We start from the raw sequence: 23,320 nt of genomic DNA, 5'->3' as shown, positions 1-23,320 counted from the left end.
CAGGCAATTCTTTGTTTTGCCGGGCTGTGCTCTGCGTGGTGGCACTTGCATTGTTTCTGTCCCCCAAAGCACCTCCCCCAAACCTGTGACAATCAAACCCCCCCCCATTTTCCAGAATGTTCTGAGGGTGAGCGACTGGTGCAGTGTTGAGAAGCACTGCAGAGGAGGGAGAGTTCTCAGGCGCTCAGTAACAACCGTAAAGGCCCATTTCCTGGGTCCTGAAACAGGCGCGCTGTACAAAAGCTCTTCTCTGTACAGATTATTACACACCTGAGCGGCAGGAGTGACAGGCCTCGGAGGTCATCGGGCCAGTGTCTGTCTGGTGGGGCCGCCCCTCCTTTGGGCTCTCCCCCCGTCCCCAGCGGCAGGAAGGGATTCTGAACCATCTGTGCATCTGAGGTTGGCCGGATAAATCCCATTGTTCTTCACACCCATTACCAGAGTTCACGACTTGACAGCATCACTCTAGCTCTTACTACCACTCTGACCCAACGTCCCCTAATCTGACCCAATCTTCTGGTCTTCCCCCCTCCCCCACACTTCCACTCTGTTCTCTAGAATAAGACGTATCAGTAAACTCCTCTCCACAGTCTCAGCCTCTTTCAACGTTCCCTCATCCCCTTGCTCTATTTTAAGCCTGGCAGTGTCTTCCAGAAGCAGCACTCCCGGAGCCCTTCCAAGGAGAAGCTGTGTATCTTCCCACATCCCACACACTTACAGATGGGCTAAGTGTCCTCCTTGCCCGCCACTGCCAGGCCACACCATTCCTCTCCACTGTCCTTTCAGAAACCCTAACCCCTCAGCTATTCACACCCTCACTCCCTCTCCCCGGAGCTGCCGTATCCACTCTGTTGCTCAGGCAGAGCTCACGGTCGTCTTCTCAACTATTCCCACACCTTCGGCATCACCCTGAGTAACGACGTCTACGTGGACGATACACCGCTGAAATCGAAACTCAAGCATCTCACTCTTTAACTGGCACCCTCCTGGCTCAGGCTCCCCTGTTCCAGCACGGCACCCCTCCCCCGCAGAGCCATCCCGGTGTGTCCGACCACTTCCCCGGTCCACACCAGCTCCCTGAGGCCTTCCTTTCCCTGCTTAACCAGTTTGGATCCAGGTCTATCATGATCATCTACCTCACACATACTTTTAATGCCCTCATCCCTCTTTCCCCCCTTTGTACTTGCTGGGCAAACCTCAACCCTAGAAAGACCTTATTATATACCTGCTTTATTCTTGAACTCAAGTTGAATGCTTGCATTCAACTGCCCAAGTGAGCAGACTGGTCTCACTTCAAATGATCACAAACCCTGAGCCCCCAGCTAGCCCATCAGTCCTGTTACACTTCTCTAGTAGGTGAGCTTCCCACACATACCTTCGTCTCAAGGCCCCCCCTTGCTCTCAGGTGATGACATCACCTCATACTGCATACAGGCAATAGAATCATAGAATAAATACCCCACCCTCCCACTGCCAAACTCTACCACTGGTCATATCATATCCTTCCTTACTTCTAAAAAGGAAAAAGTACTTCTGCTTAAATCAGTGACCAAGCCCTCCATGAAAGCAATCCAGGAAAAGATAGGAAACAGTTTTTAGGAACAAAGTCCTCGAGTAGGAGAGGAAATAGGATTATTTCATCCTTTTTAATGACATCATTCCAACGATTACACTAGTTCTAGTAACTTGTTTATTTGTAATAGCCATTTTAACATTTTTGTCTGCTAACTCTACTACCTGGGTTATTTCTACATCTCTCTCTGTTGATTAACTTTTCCCTTAGTTATTGGTTAGATTTTCCAGCATCTTTGCATACCTGGTGATTCTTTTTTAACTGGATGCCGAACACTAAGTTTTATGTCGTAGGATCTTTTAGTATTCCTCTAAACGCTGTGGGGCTTTACTCTGGGACACAGTTATCCGAAATTAGTTGGCTCCTTTTGAGGCCAGTGTTTAGTCTTTATTAGGGTAAGTCCAGAACAGTTTAGTCTAGAGCTAATTTGGCCCTACCACTAAGGAAATGACCCTCTGAGAACTCTTATCTGATGCCCTCTGCATTAGGAGGTCTTTCCACTCTGGTCACTGAGGACATAACATATTCCCAGCCCTGTGTGAGCTCCCAGAAATGTCCCTCCTACTTCTTTCCAGGTGCTTCCCACCCCCCCGCCCCCAGACAGGCTCAGACCAGTTTTTGGCTAGAGACTCCAGGGGACCTCTCTGCAGACCTCGGTGCATCTCTGGTACCTAGCCCTGAAGCCACTGTAGCCTCCCCAAACTGAATTCTCTGCCTCTTCAACTCCAGGAGGCTGGCAGGCTCTATCTGGGGCCTCCCCTACCTGCGCCTGTAGCCTGGAAACTCTCTAGGTAGCGGCCTGGGCAATGGAGGACTCAGCTTTGCTTCCCTGCTTTGCGTCTGCCTAAACTTTGTAACTAATTTTTAAAAGAAAGGATTTGTTGATGCCCCCAATCCCCCCCAGCTATTTTTTCAGTGCCTCTTCCCAGCACAACTATTCCAAGGAGTCGTCTATACTTGCTCTGACCCTTTTATTTATCTTTCAGCATTTCTTCTATTCCACTCAGGCTTTCCTTCCCACCACGCTGTCAAAATAGGCCAATGGCACATATCTAATCAAATCAAACGGTCCCTCTCCCCTCACTCATCTTCTCCGTGGATGGACTTAACCAATGTCCTTCCTTCTTGAGACACCTTTACCCTCACTTTCTTCCTAATTCTCTAACAGCTCCTCCTCTTCTTGAGCCTCAATGAACAGCTTTAGAAACACCTGTAACCCAAAGACCTTCAAATTTATCGTAGAGCCCATGACTTCTGAATTGTGCACCTCTAGTGCAGATTGCTCTAATGCTTACATTCTTGCGTACCCAGCTAAACACAAATGAGTAAGAGGCACTTCAAACTGAGTAATAAATCCATCCTTTATAAACCCTCCCTCCCCCAAATTTCCCTACATCAGGAAGCAGGGGCCTAATCACCCATCCACCCAGCTGCTCAAGGTAAAGATCAGGGATTAATCCTTGATTCTTTCTCTCCGTCTAGTACATTCTAATCTGTCAGCCAAGTTCTGTTGGTCCTACCCGCAAACTATACCTCCAGTTTATCCATTTCTCTTCTTCCCTACCACCACCCTAGTTACAGCCACTCTTGCCCGGTACGACTCATTCTGCACATGGTAGAGAGCATAACCTTGAAAAGACATAAATCGGATCATGTCACTGCCTTGCCTGAAACTCTCTAAAGGCTTGTTACTTCACCTCAAAACTACCCCAGCTCCGTGCAGTAGCCTGCAATACCTCACCAGATACAGGCCCCTGACTGGGTCCTCTGGGTCCTCGTACTGCTCAACCCTCTTCGCTGCCCTCTGGCCACACTGGCCTCTGTCCCTCACCTGGGCTCCCTGCATCTGCAGTCTCTCTGCCTGGCACGTTCTCCATGCAAGCCTTCGCAGGGCTGGCTCCTCCCACTTCAAGTTTCAGAGCCAGCGTTCCTTGACCCTCTGCACAAAGAAATCTCTATCCTCCTCCTGCCACCTGAAATTCTATACTGTCTTGATCCACCGCCACTTTCATTCATTCGCTTTTTGTCTGTTTTCCCATTAGAATTCAGTCATTCAACTAAACAAATACTGAACACTTACTATGTGCCAGGCACTATTTCAGGTGCTGAAAAAACACCAGTGAACAAAGCAAACAAAAAGTCCTGCCCTCATAGAGCCTAGGTGCTAGAATGTGAGCTCCATGAAAAAGGGAGCTGTTTGCTGACTGTCGGATCCACAGAGCCCACAGGAGGCCTTAGTTCACTGTAAGTGCACAATAAATATTTGCTACAAAAGTGAATGAAATTGGATTTATCTATATTTTCTTAGTCTTTGTACAATATACCTCAAAAATCTTCACTTAGCCATTAGAACAATGATCAAATTCTTGCTTTAGACTTCAAAACAGCCATATTTATATTTTGTTTCCCCTTCAGACTCTTATTATCTTATATGTAAAGCACAAATTTGCAACCTTCAATACAATATTCTGATTCTAATTTCAAACTCTCATAACAGTAAAAGCATTCTGTGACTACTGCAGCCGACTTATATTCTTTAAGTGCTTTAAAAAACACAAGCCTTCTAGACTAAACTGGAACCAATTATCCATGCACCCAGGTTACCTTTACCTCTGTGTAAACTGTGTTTATGTAGAGTGCAAATGAAGCCATCAACTAATTAAAGATGTAATGATTACTCTAAAAACACATAAAATGCATGAGTTAACAGACCTAAATGCACTGGTAACATAATATGCTCACTACTACAGGAAACTCTCACGGCCCTACTTCATCTTGCAGTTAAGAAAATCCGGGTGTGTGAGAGCACGCAAGCACGCGTGTGCACGCACACACACGCGTGTGCACACACAGTCAGAAGCTGGTTGAGGTCTCAGGTCTAGTAACTCCCAACTTGATGCTCTTCCCAATTAATAATTACCTAAATTTAAAGACACAACGTTTCACAACTACATCATATCCTCTGAGGATAGACAACACATCTAACAAATTTATACCAGACAATCCTAAATACAAGGGATTGTACAAATGTAAGTAGTTTTGAATAGCAACAAAAAGCAAGGCCATCGTGAACAATCACTTAGTATTTGGTAATAATGAAATGCATGTGTACAGCATTTTCACGGATACCGTCTGATTCACTCCCTAGAGCTATACCTCCCTCATAAGGTAGGTCAGGAGAGCGTTGGCACAGGAAGAAACTAAAGTTCATCCAGTAAGCTTAACTGACTTGTCAAAGGCCACAAATGCCAAAGTACATTCTTCTCAGAGGATATACAACTGGTACTTGTGATTCTAACATAATCAAAATAATTCATCCCAATATAGAAAGAAGATTTGAACCTTTAGTAAATCACCCACAGGATATTTCAAACCTCAGTTTACCTTTGCCCCTGGCTTTACCCTAAGGCTGCGTCATACTTCTTCAGCCAGCACTTGCTATACGGAAGGAAATTCAACCAAAATGATTTGCTTTAATAATGTGTTGCAAAACTCAGCAAACTGTCACCAGGCGTATCTGAAGCTGAACCAACTTCTTAAGGATAACCTCCATGACAACAAATAATCGAAGAAGGGCTTTATCTTTTAAAGAACTGATTATATCCCTACTCATCAAAGAGACAACTAAGATCATGGGTCACAGTAGATTTATGAACAGCACGTTTGTTTTTGATTTTCATCTACCTACAGTGGGGCTGGTGGATGAAATTCAATTCATATATTTAAAGGTGAAAAGTTAAGTATCCACTCTGTTTAAAATACCGAAATTGCTCAAAATCATTAACTATTATCAGAGGCTTTAGTAAACTTGACCAAGATAATGGGCAGAAGTCAACAGTTAAGCTTCAAGTAATTCACTGAAAGTAGTTCTAGCAAGTTGTTTAAAACATCTGAATCACTTCTTTTCTTGGTGATTTCCCTGTAAATTGATTTATTCTTACAGAGGAGTTATTGTAACATATTAATATAAGTCACACTTCAAGGGTTCAAAAGCTTACTTTAAAAGTAAAAGACACTATCTAGTTCTGCCTATGTATTTATTTCATACTTTCATACTACTTTTGCACTTGGAGACTCAGAAGTCATTTTACTCCCAAATTACAATATAAAATTCTCATTTCCTTGTGGGTTGTCTTCTTCCAAGAAATAGAATCACAAACCATACCATCATTCCATTATATAAAATGCTACCCTCTACTTTAAAATTACGTTTAACCAATTGCTGATAACAACTACCCTTAACTTTTCAGAAAAATGGAATCACATAGTCAGAATCCACACCTTCATCTCTTGCCATTATGTATGTACATAGATACACATACATCTTCCATCTGTTTCTCTCCCATTACTACTACTACAGACCACAATATGGTCGAATGCAATATACAGACTAAACTAAAACCTACACCTCCAGTTTATCCAAACCTAGTCGTAGATTCTATTAGGAATGGCTAGTTTAATATTTAATCCTATCCACAAATTCATGAACCTGTAAGCACAGGTTATTATTCTTTATTTACAAGATTTAAGCTCTCCTGTATTTAGATGGCACTTTTAATTAAGTCCTGTTGATTAACAGAAAGAAAAGGTAGTTCTGCATAAATTCCATTACAGATCACAAGCACCCACAAAACACCATTAGACACATAAGCCCATTAGTTTTCATTATTGTTTTATAAGAAAATGAAGTCTAAGTACAAATGGTACTAATCCAAAATCTTAAATATCAAACAGCACACCGAAACAAGAGCTAATATTAACACTTTAGGCACCAGGCCCTACAGTTTTCAAGAGGCTCCTTTTGTAGGTAAGAGCCTTCAGTCTTCCCGAGTTGCCGATTAATTTTTGCCTTTAATTTTTCTTCTCTGATTAAGTCTATGTAATAACTTCCATACTGATGAAACCAAAATGACTGCTGAAATTTCTAGAACAGCAAATCTTAACCTTGGGTTTTCTGCCTTTATCGATACCTTGAGAAACTCATGACAAACATGAATTTTCTCCCGAGAAAAATATACTGTCACAAAACTGTATATGCGTATCATGGGAATTCACTACTTCTAGCATCATTTCCACATAACCTTCAGAACCCAGCTGATACACTCAAAAATATCTTGGGCAGGACAGAAAGTTGGAACTAGACTTCATTATTGCTTCTCAATTATCTTTGACTTAAATTATTTGCTACTTAATGGAAAACCCCAAATATCCTCAATTCCTTTCTAATTCAAACTAGCTGTAAAAATTAAGCTTTGCTTCTAGTACAGGTGCGACTTCACATATTTCTTTTCACTTCCAATGCGGTGGACAGAATGGAGGAATCTAGATTAAGGACTAAGAAATCTTGGTTTACAAAATTTTAAAGGAAAGAAAGGATTCTTAGTTTCTGTCAGAAAAATCGGACTTTTAAACGTATCACTTAAAGTGATTTAAGCTTCTTTTTATAAAACGAACTAGATTTTTATCGTTTTGAAAATGTAGTGCTTAACTACTTTTCCTCTTAACAGAGATATGTACGTATTTGCACTTTAACCCCTAATTAAAAACAAAAAACACCTACCTGTCTACTTTATAAACTTGGTTTTCATAACGTTGTATACTGGCCACTAATGAAGGATACAGTTTGAACAGAGGAAAGACAGGGGTCTGGGACTATACGTCTGATTAGAACCCTATTAAAACCAGGTGTTGCACTGCGATGGCTGGGCCCTACACCCAACAGTCCCAAAGGTGGCTGCGTAGGGCAGTAACAAGGCGGTATCATCATTAAAGGCGGTATCATCATTAACGTTTTAATTACCGTCACACTTCCTTCTCTTCTCCTCGGCTGGAGAAGAGGTTAAGCCTCCACCCCTTACAGTATATGGAGTCACACACTCTGGCATCCCAATGAAAAAAGTTAAACTACTAGAGGAAACAAGCAGCTCCACTTTGTTGAGTATCACTTTAAAACCAACTTTTTCAGAATGTCTTTGCTGAAGTGAGAAGTAACCATAAAGGAAAACGTAAAGCTCCAATTGTAACGAAAACATTCAATTGTACTGATATCTTGGAAAAACTACCCTTTCATTTAAAGGTGAAGCCATGGCACTAAGTAGTATATTTCAACATTGCTAACCTTAAAGTTAAGATTATAATCTTAAAATTAAAATGGTAAAAAATTAAAATGGTGCAACCTCTGCACCCCCATGTGTTTAAATTAAGGGACTTATTTCATATTTAGAGCTGACATCCTATTGATTTCCCATGATCTGAAAATTACTTGTTATTCATTAAATCAAAGCCTTTATCAACTGTTACTTTTTGATACAGCAAGTTACAATGTATCACATTATACCGATTGAGACACTGAATCTCTAACATCTATTTGGCAGTCAAGTCCTTCAGTTTATTACAATCTGGAGTTATTTCTCAATCCTCATCAAAAAAGGACTAACAACTAAGTTCTAAAGTTGAGTATAATTCATGTTTGGAGGGGAGGAGGGGACTTCTACTGAAAGTTGTTTCTTAAAAATTAAGAGGCATGCCTAATTAAGGCAGTGCGTTCAGCTTAAATTAAATTTAAATGGGAATACTTTAATAAGTGTTATTTTCCCTATGTTTAGACCTAGCATTTCTGCCACGTTTACCACAGAAACAAAATATGGTAACAGTTAGCAGGTACAGTTTACATGACAATTTTCCAGATATATTTGATCATAAAATGCCTTCTTAGTGAGGTGACATATATACAATACTGTCCTCATCTAATTCTGCCCTATCTTTCATGATCAACATAGGATTACACATTTTCTAAACCAGACACTCAATTCAGGTTTCTAGATCGCTCCTGACCCTGACATGTCAATCGGAGGCATGAGTTCGCCTTTATAAGAAGCACATCATTCTTCAGCAAATTATCAAAAAGTTTCTTCTCCTCAGGCTAACCCGGAATTCAATTACCTTTAATTGTGCTTGGCATACATTTCAGCGCTAACATGCTACTTTCAATCCTATGATCTACAGAGCCTCCTCCCACCCCCACCCCCGGCCAGCACGAGCCGCAGGACTGGACAGCAGCTGTTTGCCTGGGACTGTTTACATTCTTCTGTTCAGTTCAGTGTCTATTCCTGAAGTCTATGTTTCACTGGTCATAGTTTTGGTTGGATGTGAAGTGAAACAAATTCTACACGGACAATGGGAAAAGTCAGTCTGAAGGGGGAAAAAAAAACAATCCCTCAAAAATAGGGACTCAACGTGTTAGAAAACAATGAACTACAAAATGTCAAAATCATTTCAGTGAACAGAAATGATCCGTAAAAACCTAATAAGCCTTGATACTTCAGTTGAGCTCAGCTCTGATTTCAGGTTGGGGCCCTTGGGACAGTCCAATGTGCTCCGAGGAGCAAGACTTCACTGAATTTCAAAGTGTACTGCAGGGTTATCTGTTCTTATCAAAGCTCTCCCCTTCCTCGGCTGCAAAACAGGAACTACCAATTAATTTCCAGGGCAGTGGTAACGACGACACCCCCACTTGAAAGTATTACCTGCAAAACTTGGAAACAAAAATAAAACCAAAAGACGAGATTCTGCAGTCACAAGTACTTTAATTTTTAAAAACAAATCACTTATTTAAAAATAAACAAGCGGCACCATTCTACTCTGCCGCTGATACAAGTAAAACGTTGAGAGGTGGTGTCTCACAGGCAACGTGCTAAAGGTCAGGACCGCGCTGGACAATCTCAACTACTCCACACGCTAAGACGCTACTCTCGGAAGGAGCAGGCGACGGTCACCACTATTTGACTTTGAAAGGTCAAACAACCCAAAGAGTTTAAACAGCTTTATTTTTCGAAATCGACATTACAGAGCAGGATTTCTGCATTTAGAAAATTCTTACAGCACCAAACAGAGGTATGACAGAACGATTTTCCACCACAAAACTGTAGCACCAATCCAGCGACTCCTCGACTTCCTGGAACTGTCAACACACTGCCCCCTGTTTAAGTGGCTGTACCTGAAAACCAAGGTATGCAATTCCTTAGGGTGAGAAGCCATCAAGTGACCCTGCCAAGGACCTGGGGGAACGAGGGGAAGAGCCTATTATCCGTGGGTCTGAGCCCAACTTCCACGACCAGGGAGAGCTGCCGCTGCGGTACGGCGTCCGGGAGCCGTCGACACTTACATGCCGAAGCCCACCCAACCGAAACACCTCCAGGTTAAGATTTCTAGGAAGGGGTTCACTTAACCTGAGTTCGGTGGCGGGTAAGAAAGAAAGCCCTCTTCCAACACGTAGATCTGTTAACACCTGCTTACATGGGGTCCTTTCTCCCCTAGCTCGAGAAACCCAGCCATCGGGCGGACTCAGGTTTTATTAGGGAAGCAACTAATAACGTTACAGGCTCCAGAAGAGCCACATAGTACCCTCCCCCAAACCCGCAACATATTCTCAAGGATCAAAGGAAAAGTCAGGAGGAGGAGTCCGACCAGGTAGGACTGGAGAGGGATGGAGGTACAAGTCCCACAAAGAGGACGCACCACCTAAGTCGGATCCGGGCGGCTCGGGAGCCGCGACCTTCCGCTGCAGGGCTCCCGCCGCCCCCGCCCGGCCCCTTGGCGGCTCCACGTGGGCCGCGCCGGCCCCGCCAGCCTCCCCGGCCGCCGGGAGAGCACGGCCCCCAAGCGCCCGGAACCTGCGCTGCCGGCGCCGGCGGAGCGCGAAGGCCGAGCCGGCCCCAGAGCGCCACCCAGCGGCCCGCGGAGAGGCCTGCAGGCGGGGCCTCCGCGGCCCGGCCGCCGCACCCCCCGCCGCCCGCCCGCCCGCTCGCTCCCTCTCCGGATGCACAAGGCCCAGCCCAAGCGCTCCGACCACAAAATGGCTGCCGGCAGCCTCGTCACGTGACCCCTTTGTGCCTTGCGGGCGCCTGAACTCCGCGGGGCCCGGGTCCGAGGGGCCGGGGTCAGCGGGTGGCCCAACAGGAGGCCCCGCCGGGCCGCCGCGGCCGGGGGGAGAGGCCGGGGGCGGCGAGGTAAAGGCCCCGCCGGCGACGGGAGTCGGCGGCGGAGAGAAGATGGCGGCCATTTTGTGTGGGTCTGCGCTCCGCCGCCGCCGCCGCAGGCAGCGGAGGGAGCGGGGCCCGGCGGTGGGTCGGACAGGGGAGTTAACACGTACCGACTCCTCTTCCTTCTCCATTCCGGTGGGCATCTGCGGCACGGCCCGGTTTATCGAGGCGTATTCGTGCAGGTCGGGCAGATCCTCACAGCGGAAAACCGGCAGCGGCTTCGAGGCGTCTAGCGCCCGCGCCCGAAACGACAGTTTACTCATCTCAGGCGCAGCAGATACCTCTCCGCTCTGGGGAAACGGCCCCGGCCAGCGGGATCATGGAGAACCGGGGGTTCGGTCCCCACTCGCCCGCCGCTGCCGGGGACTGGAGGGGCGGAGCGCGGAGCCCGCCGTCCGGGCACTCAGAGCCGCCGGGAGGTGGGAGGCCGAACCGCTCCGCTCCTCTCTCGCTCGCTCTCCTCAATACGCCATGGCCAACATGGCGGACATTAAAACTCCACTGTGCGCTCTTCAGCCAACCCCAGCCATTCCCCACACTGCATCGCGCAGCGGCGCGGGCACGCGGGGGGGGGGGCGCGGGCTCGAGGCCGGGCGCCGGCACGGAGCGCGCGTCCCGCCAACCCCCGGCGCCCGGCCCCGCTCCCCGCGCCGGGCCGCCCGGCCCCCGCCCCCACGGCCGCCAACAGGCCGGGCCGGGACGCGCGGGGCCCTCGGACGCCGGGGGCCACGGCCGACCTCCCCGCCCTGCGCGCCCGCTACCCGCCGCCCGCGCTCGCTCCCGCCCGGCGCCGTTGGCTGACAGGCGAGGGTGCAGGGAAGCGACCGCCCCTCGCGCGCCGGCTTTCGGCGCGGCGCGGCGCGGCGCGGCGGCGGCGGCGGCGGCGGCGGCGGCCCGGGCACCTGTCACTGCCCGGCGGCCCGGCCCGGCAGTGGGAGAGCGGGCGCCCCCAGCCCGGGCCGGCGCGGCGCTTCAGGTCTTATGACGAAAATGCAGACGGCATTCGCGGCAGGATGCTACTTTGCCGGAACTTTTACCAGCCATTATCTTTACGTCTAATGAAACTCTGGATTGTATTTGATGGGCTCCGCGTGGATCCTGTGTCAGTTCCCATCATTGCGCTCCGTGTAAACAGGAGGCGTCCTACGTTGCTCCAAAGTAGGGCTTTGGTGGGTTTTTTTTTTTTTCATCCTGCATTTTATCGACCCGCACTCTTTTATTGTCATGGAAGCAAAGAGAATAATTATTATTGGACACCGTAACCTTCAGGGAAAATTTTTTTAAAGCAAGACACTTCAAAATTTGAGAGCCGGATGATTTTTCTACACTGGAAGAAAATGCTGCTTCAACATAGCCATGGGTTGACACTTATCATTTGTCCTCTGAAAAACTTTATACAATTGAATTATATGAAGACCCTATAATGCTCCTGTCAAACCAAAAAAAGAAGACTTAAAAAAAGAGGAAAAGATGTATTGTTTGAAGAAATTTAGATAGATGTGATGGCTACCATGTGGCTTATATTACACACGAAAATGAGTATCTAGAGAGCTCTTTGCAGTAGAATATTTTAAAAATCCGGAAGACTGTTGCGGTGGGTTTAATAGGTTTGACAGCAAATTTTCAAATACTTGCCAAGATACAAAAATGTCCTGTATCTCCACTTTTCTCCCCGGGGGATACCTAGTAAAAATGATCACTATTCTTAATTACTGAATTGGATGGGAACTGTTATTGGCTTAAGGCACAGAAACAAAGTGCTATCTTTCAGGCTGGCTTCGCTACCACCCTCTGGGGTGGGGAGAAAACGGATTGCAGGTCGCCAAAATTATCCTCAAACTCTAATACTGACAGCTTACCTCCCATGCAGCAGATGGACATTCATCTACATGTCCTATACTAAGACGATGCATTTATTCATTCAGTGAACAAACATTTTTTGAGACTTCACGGCCCTCTAAGTATGCTGCTAATTACTCAGCACCCACAGGACTCCCGGAGGAGATTACATGGTGGGAGCAGGACCGGCGGATGGCAACTGCCACACCTGGGGTAAGTGTGAGGGCGAGAGCTCAGGCTATTTGGAACCAGGCAGAAGTGGCACCCAATCCGTGGGGAGTGAGTGGCTCTAATGAAAGCATTCAGGAAAGGCTTTTTGGAGGAGATGATATCGGGGTGTAGGGTAAGTATGGGCCAAGGTTGCAAAAATGAAGAGGAGAAAGGTATCTTGGGCCAGGGGAGCAGCACGTGGGAAAACCCAGAGCCCTGAGTGGGCGTGTCACATTCTGGGATCCTCACCGCACCGTGGACCATGACACTTAATTAGCCAGGTTGAACAGTTCCGAAAATACTGGCTGGATATTAGTACAGCAGTCCTCGCCAGCCTACTATATTAGATTTCTGAAAATCCTAGTACTAGAATTCGGTTGATTGAGGAACCTAAGAACTAAAATAGAGTCTTAAGTCATGAGTGAACCACCAAGAAAGTGAATATATATATATATATATATATATATATATATATATATATATATATATATATAACTTTCATTAAAATAAGAGCCTATTGATAACATTCTCCATATCTTACACAAGTAATAATGGGCACTATACGACTAATTTCCTGTTCTCTAGAAATTCTAGACTCACCCTCCATGGCAGGTTCAGAGACATGCTTTCCAATTCTGCTTGCCTTTTGCAGGTGATCTGCCTGCCGAGAGACATTTTCTTTCTGCCACCGGTCCCCATCCAGCTCAATGCCCTGGATTTCTGACTTGTAGGTCTTACTTGCTTCCCAAAGACCCACAGGCTGGAGTCCCAAGCCTCTTACATTCAGTTCACTTCCCTCCCTCCTATGGGGCAGGAGTGCAGCAATAAAGGCTCTGGTTTAATTTTCCTCAGCATCCTTTATCCAACCCAAAGGTCCCTTGCAAAAATGGCTAATCCTGCACTGCCTTTCACTTTTTCTATTCCCAACTCAAACTTCCCTTTTTTTCTAAGTACCCACAACAAGAATGAGATGACATTCGCCATGTTGCAAAAGATACATGCTAATGTAAAGCTGTATGTACTAGCCTTTCCCCAAAGGGAAGCTTTGGGTTGGGAAGGGACGTGCGGTATTTAAAACAGTTTTGATTCACGCCACAAATCTTTATTGAATAAGTAGGCAACACACAGTACCATCATGGCGGGGATACAAATAAGATCCTGCTAAGGGGTCACCCCGTTAACAAAATGACCATGACCAGGCAGGATGGTGGCCTGCAGTGCTCTGGGAGTTCAGAAAGAAGGCAGTCAGTTCCAGGTGGGTTGATCAGACATTATGGGGAAGATAGCGTGTGATTCGGTTCTGACGGATGGCTAATATTCCAACTGGTAACGGGAGTGAAATGGTAGAGGAAAAGGTCTTCATGGGAGAGGGCAACTCTATGGACAGAAAGCGGGGCGGAGGCTACTGCCAGGTGTGTGTGGAGATGAGAAGGAGGACTTGGCCAGGGTTCAGTAGGAGATGATAACAACACAGGTATAAGATAAAACTGGCAAGAACCTGGGTGGAGGGAGAAGGAGTAGAAAGGAGACATACGTTTTAACGGTAATAATAATCGCTCATAAGATCATCACCTTGCAACGTGATTCATTGCGATTGATCTCACATACAAAACGTCTACTTAAACAACAACGAGAATATGTCAAATGCTAGAGCGCTGACGCTGCACTTTGCTATAGATGGTAAACCTGAAATGCAGCTCTAGATATTAGTTTATGCCCAGTATGTGCCCAAGTCCCATTAAGTGCTCTTTGAAATTGTTTCTAGGATTTGCCTCCTTATTTCCTTTCCCACTGTCTTCACCATCACCTCAGCTTTCATCACGTCCCACCTAGAAACAACCTCCAAGTCCAAGTCTCCTTGATTTCGCTCCTTCCTTCAATAAGCCTCGATGAAACTCCACTTTATAGGCCACGGGGCTAATGCTCTCCTAACGGTGGCTGCTGGGAACCAACGGTGGCTTGTTGAGGCTGTGGATTCCTGGGGATATGACGATACAGAACAGACTGCCCTTCGGGCATTCACGGTGCAGTGCAGGCCCCCAAATCAGTGAACCTGAAGCCCCACTTCCATCTGTATCCTCCCTTCCCCAGCTCACTGATTCATCTTGCTCATTAGATAGAGCCAGTTTTGTGGGTGTTTTTTTGGCATGGCTGTCGAGGCCTTATAGTTTTGCCTCACTCTCTCCAACATCATTTCTCCTTACTGCGTAAGACAGAAAAGCTCTTCACTCTGGATTTTACATCTCATCACCAGCGTTAGAAACCGGCCAAGTCTTTCCTGTCTCCAGGTTTTTTCTTTATTCCTTTCTGTCTGTTCTCCCTGTCCAGCTTCAGACCATCTACTTCTAGCTACTGAAATGCTACTTCACAGGCATGTTTTGAAGATCAAATGAAACAATCCATGTCAAGCATTCATACGGTCTCCGGTCCACAGTAAACATTCAATAGATGTAAGCTACTGCTGTTATCCTTCAAAATGCAACTCAGTGATCTTCCTTCATGAAATTTTGACGGCGTCACTTCTCTGGGTTCTAATTTCCTAATCTGAAGAATGAGTAAGTAGTTAGGTGAATTCAAACTAATTTTTAAGCCTTCGCCAATCTTTCTCATCTCTGAACTCCTATTAGAGTGTTCAATGAGCAAGAACGGTAACTACCACTTATCGAACATTTACTATGTGCCAGGCAGCGCAGAAGTACTTTTTTTTTTTTTTTTTTTTTGTGGTTCGCGGGCCTCCCACTGCTGTGGCCTTTCCCGTTGCGGAGCACAGGCTCCAGACGCGCAGGCTCAGCGTCCATGGCTCACGGGCCCAGCCGCTCCGCGGCACGTGGGATCTTCCCGGACCGGGGCACGAACCCGTGTCCCCTGCATCGACAGGCGGACTCTCAACCACTGCGCCACCAGGGAAGCCCTGAAGTACATTTTAAATGCATCATCTCACTTAATTTTCAATATCTATGAGGTGCCTCCTGTTAAGAGCGGTTGCAAGTCCTGCCTCTCAAAGCTGGTGAGAGGCAACGCTGAGACCAGAATCCCTGGGATCTGACTCCAGAGTGGAGCCCCAGAAACCAGATAATAAAGTGAAGTGAGGCATGAACTGGGAGTGAGCCGAGAGAGAGGCTTGGCAATCAGGGCAGGAGGCAGCGAGAAGGAAAGCGGGACGTGTCGGGCCACCGATTGCGTTGTTTCTGAGGGTGGGAGAGACGTGGGCATATTTGTTTGCTGACAGCAAAGAATCATGTAAATGGATTAACTTTAGGACCGACTTCCTCTGAGGTTAAACTCTCAGAGAAGAATTCCAAAGAAGATAAACTCTCACTGATGGGCCAAAAGATTAAAAATAATAATCATAATAAATCCTGATACCAGTTTGGGTAGCAGGAGTCCAGATTCTTCCCTCCTTTCAAGCATTCAACAAATATTTCCTGGATGGTTACAGACAGCTAGGCAAAGCCGTTTGTGCAGAAGAACAATAATAAACAAGACATGATCCCTGTAGCCTCACAGAGCTAAGAATAAAGTAAGATACCGCGCTTGTATTTACTTGGGAAATGTGCAGTTAATCTCTTCAAGACGTGTGATGCACAATGATCTCAACATTAAAAAAAATGATACAGGGCTCTAATTGAGAGCATTGTGCAAAAGTACTAAATACATCTTCACCTGCAGTAATCATTTTCCTTCACTTTCTTTTTATTTTCATAATAAGCTATAAAGAAATGGCATCAAATAATTCTTCCAAAATAACATTTAAGAAAATAAAAACTGGGAGCCCTTTATGATGTGTTGTATGTTAGAAAGTAAATGTTGAAATTGCGTTGCAGCATTTTTTTTTTTTTTTTTTTTTTTTGCGGTACGCGGGCCTCTCACTGTTGTGGCCTCTCCCGTTGCGGAGCACAGGCTCCGGACGCGCAGGCTCAGCGGCCATGGCTCACGGGCTCTAGAGCGCAGGCTCAGTAGTTGTGGTGCACGGGCTTAGTTGTTCCGCGGCATGTGGGATCTTCCCGGACCAGGGCTCGAACCCGTGTTCCCTGCATTGGCAGACGGATTCTTAACCACTGCGCCACCAGGGAAGCCCTCGCCTTTTATTCTTTTAAGGTAGAGGCAGACTGTTTCTGGATATATTCTGAATTGTTTTTATTTTATACAAACCATAGTTCTTAAATAGTATGTACAGAATTCCATGCATAAATCAACTCTGTAGAGAAATCAGCAGTTCAGATATTGCTTCTGTGACCCCCCATTAAATATGCTGCAACGGGGGCTTCCTGGTGGCGCAGTGGTTGAGAGTCCGCCTGCCGATGCAGGGGACACTGGTTCGTGACCCGGTCCGGGGAGATCACACATGCCGCGGAGCAGCTGGGCCCGTGGGCCATGGCCGCTGAGCCTGCGCGTCCGGAGGCTCATAATAAATATATATATGTATTTATATAAATAAATATAAAAAATAAATATGTATTTGGTAGTATTTATCTAAACTGGATTTTGTTAAATTACTGTTTTTTTAATATACTTATTTATTTATTTTTGACTGTGTTGGGTCTCTGTTGCTGCGTGCGGGCTTTCTCTAGTTGCGGCGAGCGGGGGCTACTCTTTGTTGCCGTGCGTGGGCTTCTCATTGCGGTGGCTTCTCGTCACTGAGCACCGGCTCTAGGTGCACGGGCTTCAGTAGTTGTGGTTCATGGGCTCAGTAGTTGTGGCTTGGGGGCTCTAGAGCACAGGCTCAGTAGTTGTGGCGCACGGGCTTAGTTGCTCCGCGGCATGTGGGATCCTCCCGGACCAGGGCTCGAACCCGTGTCCCCTGCATTGGCAGGCAGATTCTTAACCACTGCGCCGCCAGGGAAGCCCCTTAAATTACTGTTGCCTTATTTAATCCAGTGACTGGCACTTACTGATAGACACTGTCTGTAGCCTACGTGTGGGTCCAATGTAAGGCGCAGAAGGACATAAACGAGAGGGAGGAGAGAGGGAAATGTAGGAACCTTTAGGTGCCCTACAGTCTTGAGCATATGAAACATACTACTTGAGTGTTACACAGATCAGTATGGTATAAATGGTACGTGAGGGGTGAAGGGATGAAACTTAGAGGAACAAGAAAAAAAGCTGTTTAATGAAGTCGAAATTTATGTTGAAAGGTTGAAGTCAAAGTTACCAGTGGGTGATGGACAAAGAAACGTTGACAGGGAGGAAGGCATTCAAGAGACAGACTGCGTGAACTGCCTTTGCTCCTATGACCCGAGGAAGGAACTTACTGCTATACTCATCTGAAACGTAATATTAGCGAAATAAAACTTTTACTTTCACTACATGTATTCTTCTTTATGACAGTTTGAGTAACGTTGTGCCGATTGCCGAGATAAGCACTCCGGGTCCGGTTCCTCCTCTCTTCCAGAGATGCGAAGGGCAGGTGAATGGTTTCAAACCTGAGGAGTGTGGTTATGGGTGTGAAGAATGATTCATGGAATGAGGAGAAGGGGCTGGGGATGGAACGGCGGGGAACACCAACATCTAGAAGACAGCAGAGGCGGAAGGGCCAGGAGAAGAGCAGAGGAGGCTGGGAGAAGCCAGATGACTATTCAAGGCGGCGATCGATGAGGAGGTCCCTGGAGACGCAGCAATCCCGATTGCCACAGGACAACGTGGGCGGAAAACTGAAGGAGTAACGGGCTGAGTGGTGCCTGAAACGTGCTCATCAGTCATTTCCCAGGCAAGTCAAGCGAGGTCAAGTGCCTCATAAGTGCCTCCTTACGAGACTTTTCTAGGTACTCGCTCACAGGAGTGAGAGCACCCTGAAGGCAAGGAAATCAGCTTAGCCTCAGGACACAGCTAGGGACACATCAGCAGCACCGCGCCACCACGTGACCCATTAGAAGAGAATATATTGCGTTATTTCTCGAGTCCTCACAAAATCCTGGTGACAGGAGGAAGTGAACCACATCTTCCATCTTTAAAGTTGCAGAAATAGTAAACAAGCGACCAACCTGACTTGTTGAAGTGAGTTACTGACAAGAGCATCCGCCACACCCAGATCTTACAATTTCTTCTGAATTAGGTTTCCCAAACACTAGGCTCATTAGCTACAAGCAGCACAAGGACACTGTGGTAACACATATATTTGGATACATATTTTGGTGTTAATAGATTTATTCATTAGCCAGTTAACTTTTTGATGTTTTTATTCCCTCCAGTCTTTCTGGCTTTGTTTCTGTTTTTCACTTTCTTATTTTATAACATTGGAATAATACTGTATATTATTTTGTGGTCCTCACTTCTCAGTGTAATTTGAGATAGTACCACCTCATTAAATATTCTTCCCAAATGTTAGCTTAGCGTTTTTTTCAGAAGTATGTTTCATAAAACACTAATCCCAGAAGTTATGTTCTAAGATGAGAGTTCCATAAAGAGTTCCATATAAAACCAGTAAGTGAGGGAAATACTGCCTATTATATCTTTCTCTTTAAAATACATACAGGCTCACAATGTATAGGCGCAAAGAAGTCCTGCAGAAATTTATTTACTTAGAACAGTATTTTCCAAAGTTATCTCACCTTGCAACCCCTTACCATGCATATACTATCAATTATTACCTTTAGTTTTATAAAAGCACACCTTGGGAAATTCTAACCTAGGCAATTCAAGGAAATAGAAGTTTTATCTGATCAAGTTATCTAATTACTTAAGAAGTCTCACATGTGAACTTTGAAAAAACAAAGTTCTTATAAATGTAAAAATGTATCTTTATTAACACTTCTTAAGATTTTTATCCTGGTAAAAACAGTGCAAATAAGACAGGCACTAGAACTGAGCAGGCTGCTATACTTTGGCAATATATTTGGTGTTTAATACTAAATTAACTAAAATGTCTAGCTACATTTCCTTCCAAAAGTGTCTCCACTAAAAAGGGCATGTTGAACTTTGATTCAGAGAGGTTTTTAAATTAAATTTAATTTAATTTTTTACTCTTACTTATGCTCTTGGAGCTGCAGTTTCTCCGTCCATAAGATAGGAATCATGATACAATCTATCACCTATGTTGTTACATTGATTCAATGAAATCATTAATGCAAAGAGTTTAGCAGGGACCTGACACAAAAGTCACGATCAACCCCCACGAGCTATGTTTTTTTGGCGGTACTTGGGCCTCTCACTGTTGTGGCCTCACCTGTTGCAGAGAACAGGCTCCGGACGCGCAGGCTCAGCGGCCATGGCTCACGCGCCCAGCCGCTCCGCGGCACGTGGGATCTTCCCGGACCGGGGCACGAACCCGTGTCCCCTGCATCGGCAGGCAGACTCTCAACCACTGCGCCACCAGGGAAGCCCGAGCTATTTTTTTAAGGATATTTTTTATTCTATTCCTTTGAATAGGTCATTCTACTTTTCTGAGCTTTATTTTTGTACATACAGTCTAAAACATAACATTCATTGTAAAGGCTTCAAAACTCTTAGCTAAGGAAACAAAACTAAGAAATCCTCAAATGAAACCAGAGACCGAGATACATATATAAACTAATCTATGTAAACTCTTACACTCATCTTTTTGTTTCGTTTCCATTTCGGAGTTTTGTTTCCTATGTTGAAATCTACAAGGACCTCTGCTGTCCCCCCTCCCCCCATTGCCAATTGATTCACCAGGCGGTTGCCCAGTGACTGCTTAATCTCCAAATCTGGTCAGGCCACCTCCCCAGGGGGTCAGGGCCTCTCTGCACAGGTTGCTACAGTTTCTCTCAGGGTGAGCGCTGTGTGAAAAAAGAGTCCAATGCTATGTAACATTTTGCATTCGAAGTAGCAACATAGTGTAGTGAGACACAGCATTATGTACTGGAAGGAACGCTGGCTTCCATGTTGGAAGATCCAGATGCTCATGTAAGGCCTACCATTTACCAGCAGCATGAGCCTATAGAAATGATTTCGTTACTGGACCTTGAGCTTCTTGTATGCCTGATCTAAGAGAACGCTTTTTCTCCTCCCTCTTAGACCATTACGAAGAACAAATGAGATAGTATTGTGTGTTCATTGCAGCTCTATTTACAATAGCCAGGACATGGAAGCAACCTAAGTGTCCATCAACAGATGAATGAATAAAGAAGATGTGGCACATATATACAATGGACTATTACTCAGCCATAAAAAGAAACGAAATTGAGTTATTTGTAGTGAGGAGGATGGACCTAGAGTCTGTCATACAGAGTGAAGTAAGTCAAAAAGAGTAAGACAAATACCGTATGCTAACTCATATAAATGGAATCTAAGAAAAAAAAAAAAAGGTCATGAAGAACCTAGGGGCAAGACAGGAATAAAGACACAGACCTACTAGAGAATGGACTTGAGGACATGGGGAGGGGGAAGGGTAAGCTGGGACAAAGTGAGAGAGTGGCATGGACATATATACACTACCAAATGTAAAACCGATAGCTAGTGGGAAGCAGCTGCATAGCACAGGGAGATCAGCTCCATGCTTTGTGACCGCCTGGAGGGGTGGGATAGGGAGGGTGGGAGGGAGGGAGACGCAAGAGGGAAGAGATATGGGGATATATGTATATGTATAGCTGATTCACTTTGTTATAAAGCAGAAACTAACACACCATTGTAAAGCAATTATACTCCAATAAAGATGTTTAAAAAAAAAAGAGATAGTATTGTGAAAAATCTTTGACAATTGCAAAATGCCATATAATAAGGAAGAATATGTTATTTAATTTCCATTTCACCATAGTTGGTTAGGAAGGGCATAGGTATATTTGCCCCCAAATAACACATTGAAACAGAACATCTGTCAGCTGTTCAAATCGTCCAGTTGATCACAGAAGATTTTATCGCTAGTCTAGGGCCCTTTAGACATTTTCTTAAATAGGAAATCTTCAAGACAACACCAAAATTCACCCACTTTATTTATTTTTCAATAGTCTTTCTTTCACCACTTTTAATTTATCTTGCCATATTTTTTCAGTTATTCTAGAGAGAGTGTCTAGCGCAAGATAAAAATTTAGGAAATCTATGATAAGTTTGAATTATTTTGAGATAAAAAATGTACCTGTATTATATTTTTTATGGTTATAATTTTTTATAGTTTTCTCAAATTTCTCCTTATCTAAACCCACATTTAGAACAGAAAATAAAAATGTTTTCTTGACTTTGTTCACTAATTTACCTTTAAAGCAGCATTCAAGGTTTCTGGCAGATGACGATACGGAGGAGATTTAAGAACAATTGTTAAAAGATTGTAATATAGTGGTTAAAAGTGCTGGCTCCAGAGTCAGACACGATTTGGGTGTGAATCTCAACTCTGCTCTTTTCTAGCTCTGTGAACCTGTATAAAATTCTTAACTTCTACACTACACAGAGATAATGCATACTTCCAAGTATTGTTTGGAATAGACAAATAAGCCACATAAACAAAGTTACTGAGTTCTTACTTTGGCCCGTGTGCTTCATTTGCACGATCTCATTTAATCCTTACAAAATCTTACAATGGCTTCAGTTCCTGTCGTGATAGTAAGATTCCAATAAATGTTGGATATTATTTCACAAAAAAACCTGAGTATTTTTCTTATAGACTAAGAAATAGTTTCCAGTGGAGGGTGGAAAATTGGTTGCTCGGGTAGGGTGACCCAGGTCCAAATTACTTTCATTTCAACATAAACGCTACACTGGGTTTACACTAGCTGTTTAGTCCTCCTTTCTCTTGAACAAAAACATTCAAAACCCAAACCTTAAAAAAAAGAAATGCTATCTAAATAAAAAAGTGTTCCCTCTTGAATAATTTTCCAAACCCCATCCTTTCTCATTCCCTTCACAAAAATACCAGTGCCTGTGTGCGCGTGCATGCACACACACACTTTTTCACATCAGGCTTGTAGGGGACACTATTGCGTGTTCCTCCAGCATCTCGTTACCCTCCTTCCATGTTCTTTTTTTTTTTTTTTTTTTTTTTTGGCGGTACGCGGGCCTCTCACTGTTGTGGCCTCTCCTGTTGCGGAGCACAGGCTCCGGACGCGCAGGCTCAGCGGCCATGGCTCACAGGCCCAGCCGCTGCGCGGCATGTGGGATCTCCCCCGACCGGGGCACAAACCCGCGTCCCCTGCATTGGCAGGCGGACTCTCAACCACTGCGCCACCAGGGAAGCCCCTGCCCTCCTTCCACCTTAAGAGAATTCTCTTTGCCTTTATTTTCTTGGGTTGTTCCATAACCTGTGCCTTTTTTGAATAAACTTTCATGCTCTCCTTGAGAAACAATGATTCTTCAGCATTAATTTTTAACAAATTCTATATAATGGTCTTTCTTAATTCCCCATGGGAATAAAAAAAAAACAATTTTAAGTATACAGGAAATAGTCTAATTTTATAATAATATTGTCTCCATTACGTGAGTTTTTAGGACTAGTTTTTAAAAGCAAAGAGCTTTTTAAGCCATGTTACATTTTTATAATTGAGTCATCAATGAATTAAAAAATAATTCACACTAGGCTATCTCATCTGTATTAAATATTTATTAGCATTTTACTTTAAAAGATGTAGGTTCCAGGGGCTTCCCTGGTGGCGCAGTGGTTGAGAGTCCGCCTGCCGATGCAGAGGACATGGGTTCGTGGCCCGGTCCGGGAAGATCCCACGTGCTGCGGAGCGGCTGGGCCCGTGAGCCATGACGGCTGAGCCTGTGCCTC

At 45.0% G+C, this 23,320-nt stretch overlaps 1 protein-coding gene across 3 annotated transcripts in view; it reads right to left on the bottom strand.

Moving 5' to 3' along the window:
- Positions 1–23,320, bottom strand: part of EPC1 (enhancer of polycomb homolog 1) — a 93,852-nt gene that overhangs the window by 55,860 nt on the left and 14,672 nt on the right. The window contains exon 1 of one of the 3 annotated variants that reach the window (XM_060006336.1): positions 10,725–11,164. The exons of 1 other annotated variant lie outside the window; for it this stretch is intronic. In XM_060006336.1, the coding sequence (XP_059862319.1) occupies positions 10,725–10,877 (153 nt within the window). In that variant the 5' untranslated portion in view covers positions 10,878–11,164. Of the gene's footprint in view, positions 1–10,724; positions 11,165–23,320 lie in introns of those variants that run through there. One more of the 3 variants, XM_060006337.1, reaches the window with a different exon arrangement.

This window comes from Delphinus delphis, chromosome 2 (assembly GCF_949987515.2).
Source record: "Delphinus delphis chromosome 2, mDelDel1.2, whole genome shotgun sequence".
NCBI lineage: Eukaryota > Metazoa > Chordata > Mammalia > Artiodactyla > Delphinidae > Delphinus > Delphinus delphis.
This window is presented reverse-complemented; position numbering and strand designations above follow the sequence as displayed.